The sequence below is a fragment of the Nestor notabilis genome, unplaced genomic scaffold, assembly GCF_000696875.1.
Source record: "Nestor notabilis isolate BGI_N333 unplaced genomic scaffold, ASM69687v1 scaffold14197, whole genome shotgun sequence".
NCBI lineage: Eukaryota > Metazoa > Chordata > Aves > Psittaciformes > Psittacidae > Nestor > Nestor notabilis.
The window spans coordinates 14,732-20,863 of record NW_009935259.1 but is presented as its reverse complement, the minus strand read 5'-3'; the positions used below and the strand labels follow the sequence as shown (position 1 = coordinate 20,863).

Below are 6,132 nucleotides of genomic sequence, written 5' to 3'. Positions count from 1 at the left end.
TGTGGGCATTCGGGTCCCGGTTGATTCACCTGGGTGGGAGAGGCTGCCCACAAACCAGGGCAGCGCTTCCCATCGCTGTTTAATCCCGAGCTGTTGGCTGTCCTTCCTGGAAAAGGCTCTAGACCCTATTCCCCTCACTGGCGGTGTGAAGGACGTGAAGAGCCGTGTCAGCCAGTGTGCGAGCATGAGGTTACTGTGGTGCTGGCTGACAGGGCACAGGTCCTGCCTGCAGCGTTTCACCTCTGAGACCCTTCGGTCAGGGGCTGCGAGGAGCAAAACAACCGTGCTGGGGTGTCACCGCTGCTGCAGCGAGGGCTGGTAGTGAAAGCGTGGTGGTATCCATGCTGATAGAACCTGTGCTGTGTCCTGTGGAGCAGCAAAGACTGAGTGAGCACTGTGGCTTGAAAAAGCTTTATTGTTGCTTCTCTTGGGGACTGCTGTTGTGATCGGGAAGATTCAGGGATGTAGTTTCAAAGGTCTGTTTCTGGGAAAGTGCCCATGTCCTAGACGGAGAATACACTGACAGCTTGAGTTGGTGAGACTCTACTGACTTAACTGAGTTTAGGCTTAGATCTTGAGTTTGTTTAGCAGTGACCCCTCTGTCCTGCATTTACTCTCCTTGGGGACTGTAAAGTAATTCGGCCTTCGCAGAGACGGAGATCAAAGTGTTGGATCCCTGGCAGAGCCCGGGTGACCCTGGTGTGAGTTACTCCATCGTGTCTGGCAGGGCTGTGCTTTCAGCCCAGGCCTTGAAAAGACTTTGAATGTTTTGCTGATAGAAAACATTATCTTAGCTATTAGGCTGCTGTTTTGGCAGCAGCTGAAACGTCAGGCCCTGGTAATTAGGCACTTAATAACACACTTAACTTCATTCACTGGTGATAACTCAGTCTGTGGAGGTGTAACTATAGTCAGGTTCCTTATAGTATTACTTTTTTAATGGAAGCACTTGTAATTATCACCCCCAAGATTGCAAAGTAATGTGTTGGAACAAAGCCGGTGGAAAGCCCAAAGCTGAGCCTTTTAACCTGGCTGATTCTTCTTCTGATTTCCCCCACAGGTGCAGTTCTGAGGCAATCACGAGAGCCCAAAGAGCTGTGGGGATATGTGCAAGTTCGAAGCAAGGCCCACATGTTCTGGTGGCTTTACTATGCAAATAACCCAGCCAAAGACTTCACAGAACTACCCCTCATCCTGTGGCTTCAGGTAAGGTTTGGTGAAAGACACTTTAATGGTAACTCTTTCCATCCGTGCCTGGTGCAGTCTGATGGTTACCTTGCAGCTTGACAGAAATAGGCTTCAAAATTGTCCAATTCTAAATGATTCCCCTCATGAATGAGGTAGAAATAATGAAAATATCATTCTGCAGTTGTGAGGTGCCCCAAAATGCTCCCCTTCCCTCAAATTAAATTGCAGAAATAGAGGTTGTTCTCACCTTTTATACAACAATAGAGCTTTTTGTGGCAGATACTACAATTACGTTTTGTAGCATCCCAGCTCCCCTCCTGAAGAGCTTACAGTCTAACCAGTGTTCAGAGAGAGGGTAGAGAAAATAATCAGAGATCTAGAAAGATTTCTAAATGGAAACAAGTCAGAAAGACTGATTGTTTAGAGACTGGTCCCAGGCAGTGACAGTTTGATGAAAGGCAGCGGTGTGTGCTCCACATTCACTTCCAGCAGTACATTTCAGAAGTTAATGTTGAATGTAATGACTTGAAGACTTGTCTTTTTTCTTTCTGGCTTATTTCTTCAGAGTGAAAGGCACACGCTGATAAAACTAACGACTCGCAAACCTCTGTAGACAGCAAACTTTTGCATTTGGTATTAAGGGAATAAGGGGAAGGGCTTTCAAGCTGCACTCACACAGCATGTCACTTATTAGATGCTTTCACAAGTGGGTGATTGCTTCTCTTTAAATTCTTTCAGAAATGGCATGTGTGCACATAATGAAAGTCCATGAGGAAGAGATTTAGTTTGCTGCTTTGCAAATTAATATGCAATGCAAAAGCCATTCCTTTTACATTTACAATCTGTCATTCTACTTACTGGCTTGCTTTTCTTTTTCTCCTGTCATATCTATACCGTGCTGCCTTTTAGCTTATTTGTCATTTGGTGTTTCCCCACAGGGAGGTCCAGGATCTTCAGGCTGCGGATTTGGGAATTTTGAAGAGATTGGTCCATTAGACAGAGAAATGAAACCAAGAAATACAACCTGGGTATAGTAGAGAGTTCAGCTTCTCATTACTGATTGCAAATGTTTGTTGCTTGTGTAAGCAGGTGATTGCCATCCAAAAATGCACAGAAGAGCTTTAATTTCATAGAAAAAGTTCAATAAAGGAAATAAAGTTTAAGGTTCAAACTATAATATTTAATCTTACAATAGTGTGGTTAATAAATTGGTTTATAGGAATGGCCTTGCTAAGAGCTGAAGAACAGACCTATTAATTGGATTTGATGGAACATGTCTGGGCTTCCATGAGGTTAGGAATTGCAGGTGTCTGGGAAACTGAGCAGAGCAATTCTAGAAAGATGCTATTTCAGATCATGGCTTCACTGTGTACAGTCATAGAGGTGTTTCTGGATGGCTGGCAGTGTAAAACCAGTGGCTTATAATTACAAGTCCAGTGTGGCCTTCAAGGGAGAACAAATTACAGCTGCCTACGAAGGTGGCATTTGATTTAATGAAATGTATTTGTGCTCTGAACTACCAATAGTCTTAATTACTCTGGGGTTCCCTACGTTATATGGGTGATGTGCCCTTGGGTCACTGGGATTTTTTTGGGTGCTATTCCTGTTGCAGATTGAGCAAATGGAAAGATCTTACGTTGTACCCCTTTATTTGTGAACCTTATTGCTTCAAGTGATCACTAACTGTGTGCTGATCTACTGGTGGTATTTGTACACTTGTAACTGTACAGCTCCAGTATTTGCTGTAGCAATTTCACAAAAGCCCAGCAACCCAAAGAGAAACTCTTCTTATTGCACATTCTGACAGACAATTCTGTTCCATTCTCTCTTTTGGACTTGCATCTAGTTTTTATGCAAGTTCTTTCAGGACCAGAGATTTGGTGGCTCAGTTTGTGTCATCAAAACTAAGGTTATTGCTGGTGTTGAACTGAGGTTTCATACAAACCTTCTTTCTGCTTGTACAGTTGCAGGCAGCCAGTATCTTGTTTGTGGATAATCCTGTGGGCACTGGATTCAGTTATGTGGATGATTGTAGCTTGTTTGCCAAAAACCTCTCTGCAGTAGTTTCTGATATGATGGTTTTTCTTAGAGAATTCTTCACATGTAGAACAGAATTCCAGGTAAGTAAATTGAATTCTTGGTTAGAATTGTGTTTTATCTTGCTTTTAAACAGATCTCAAAAGAATTAGTGAACAGACTTCCAGATGGGCAGTGCATCTGGTGGGAGTCAGTGTGCATATAACCAGTGCCTCTTCCCACAATTCAAAAGCCGTATCTTGAATTTGATGCTAGTTAGATAAGCAGTGGGGTGGGTTATTGTCTGTCAAGCATATAGGATCATGGCTGTTTCTAGTTCTAAAATACTGAGGTCCCTGCTACAGAAATTGCCCCAGTAACTCCCCAGGATGTTACATGAATCTTATCTGCAGCTTAGAATCAGAAAAATAGCCTGTGTTTGATAGTGGTGGGTGAGCAGCCAGTGCCTGGGCTCTGTGGGGAAGCGTTGGACCCATCTTCTGCCCTCTGCCCAGTGGGTTCATTGTGTGGCTTCTCTCTCTCCAGAGCATCCCATTTTACATATTTTCTGAATCCTACGGAGGTAAAATGGCTGCTGGAATTGCATTAGAGCTGCATAGGGTGAGTAGCTCATGTTCTCTGAGTACTTGTGTTTCCTGGCATACACTGTCCCTGTTGCCTAATTCAGACTGCTGCTTATTTTTCAATTAAAGAAACCTGGTTCTAGAATCACAAATATCTACTAATAGTTGATTTTTTTGTTTGTTTGTTTGTGGTTTTTGTTATTTTTCACCAAGGCTGTTCAAAATGGGACTATAAAGTGCAATTTTATGGGAACTGCTCTTGGAGACTCATGGATTTCTCCTTTGGGTATGTTTAAAAATCCTCAGACTCTGGGTTGTTTGTTGCTTTGGTGGGTTTTGGGGTTTTTTTTAATCATTCCATGGGTCAAAAATGCCAGCCCTGCCTTAAGTGAATGAAATCTCTAGTTAGTCTGGTAAATCAGAAAGAAATACTCCACTATTGCAAACTCTGATTGAAGAACCTACCTTTAGAATATATTTAGACTATGAAAAGTCAGAAAGCAAAGTCAGTGAGGAACATACTTGCATTTGAAAGGTCCCTGTGCATTTTTACAGCCCCTGAGGTGTTTCGGTTGGAGTACAGTGTGGCCGCCAAATGTTTCACAAGGTTACAGCTGAGGTTTTCTCTTTCTTTTCGCAAGAAGACCTTGTGCTGAGGAGCTGATGTGCTCACAGACCTGCAAGAGATAGTGGATGTGTGTCTGGTGGAGGACAAAAGCAGATTAAAGGGCTCTTGGTCTTTCAGAGAGATTAGCACTCACAGGCTTCACAGATCCCCTGCAGCATGGGACAGTATCAAGCAAATTCCTATCTGTCTCCTGTCTGCTGATCCTTAAGCCCTTGTAAACGAACTTGATTGTATTTATTAACTAGATTATATTTATTAACTAGATCTCTTTACAGGGACTGTAACTTTTGCAAACAGACCAGTTTAGACAATGCCCATTCACTTGTCAGATCTCTCCCCTATGTTCAAGCCATGTGCTGCAGTGTTGGGGTGAGAACTCTTTGGTAAGAATTTGCCTATTGCTTTAAATAGATTCCACTGATAAATGTTTGGGGGTTAAGGATGTTGCAGTGCTTTCGTTGGTCCTCAGGGTTTGTAAAGAACTTACTTTGTGGCATATAACCTTCGGGCTGAACTTTGCTGACAGTACATTTTTACTGATTAAATCATTTCCATCTATTTTTGTCACAATCATTCTTGTTGCAGTAAAGGAAATTGTATATCAAAAACTTAAATGTTTGTAATGTGTTCTGTTTCTTTAGACTCTGTGCTGTCCTGGGGGCCCTACCTTTACAGCACTGTAAGTACCTTCTCCAGCTCTCAGTCCACACCTGATTACTTTTACTGTCAAACAGTATAAATGGATGTTGATTTTTAAGGTTAGCTCTTAGCCAGAATAAAACCTCAAATGCATGAAGACCATTAGTGAGAAATGCATGTCAAAGCTGTCCTCTTTTGTCTTCCAGTCTCTCCTTGATGATAATGGTCTAGCAGAGGTGACTGCTGTCGCCAAAGAAATAATGGATGCAATAAATAAAAATGAATATGGGCTGGCCACTGAGCTCTGGGGCAAGGCTGAAGGTGTCATTGAAGAGGTGAGATCTTCTTTGACCAGCATTAATAACTAACTGGTGTTACGGGAGGCCATGATTTCAGTTTCCTCTTTCTAGGAGCACTGGGTTGGCATGAATTCTCCAACCATTTTTGCCAGTATTTGTTTTATCCCAGTGTTGGTGTGAAAGAGCTGTTTGTTTGCTGTGCACCACTGGGCGATTGCAGGAGGCATTGGGAAGGGTGACACACATGGGCTTGCAGTACTGCGTCAAGGTTTCAACCTGGAACATCACTTACATAGGTGCTTAATCTTTAGCATGCAGCTAGTCCCACTGATGTCTGTAGAATCCAGTTTCAACTTGCATGAGTTATGTCTCCTTGAGAGCTTTGGTTTGAATATTGAAAACTGCATTCAGCAAGACACAAATTTCATTAAGCATAGATCACTTAAGAACTACAATAGGTGCACAGGATGGGAAGGAACCTCAAGTTATGTCTAATCTGGAGCTGCTTCCTTTTCCTGCTCTTTCCTTTAACGATGTTGTGGTTTAAGCCCAGCCGGTAACTTGGAACCACGCAGCCGCTCACTCCCTCCCTCCCTTCTTGCTCCCCCTGCTCCCGGAGGGATGGGGAGGAGAATCAGAGGAATGTAACTCCCACGGATTGCGATAAGAGCACTCCAGTAACTAAGGTGTAATACAAACCACTACTGCTACCAATAATAATGATAAGAGGAATAACAAGGGGAGAGGACACAACTGCTCACACCACGCCGATGCATAC

The 6,132-nt window shown here is 43.0% G+C and overlaps 1 protein-coding gene across 1 annotated transcript in view; it reads left to right on the top strand.

Moving 5' to 3' along the window:
* Positions 1–1,086: 1,086 nt before the first annotated feature.
* SCPEP1 (serine carboxypeptidase 1) overlaps positions 1,087–6,132 on the top strand; it is a 9,826-nt gene continuing 4,780 nt past the window's right edge. Inside the window, exons 1-7 of the mRNA XM_010017761.1 lie at positions 1,087–1,206; positions 2,127–2,216; positions 3,153–3,308; positions 3,751–3,825; positions 4,002–4,074; positions 5,058–5,095; positions 5,262–5,390. Of these exons, the coding sequence (XP_010016063.1) occupies positions 1,132–1,206; positions 2,127–2,216; positions 3,153–3,308; positions 3,751–3,825; positions 4,002–4,074; positions 5,058–5,095; positions 5,262–5,390 (636 nt within the window). The 5' untranslated portion in view covers positions 1,087–1,131. The remainder of the gene's footprint in view (positions 1,207–2,126; positions 2,217–3,152; positions 3,309–3,750; positions 3,826–4,001; positions 4,075–5,057; positions 5,096–5,261; positions 5,391–6,132) is intronic.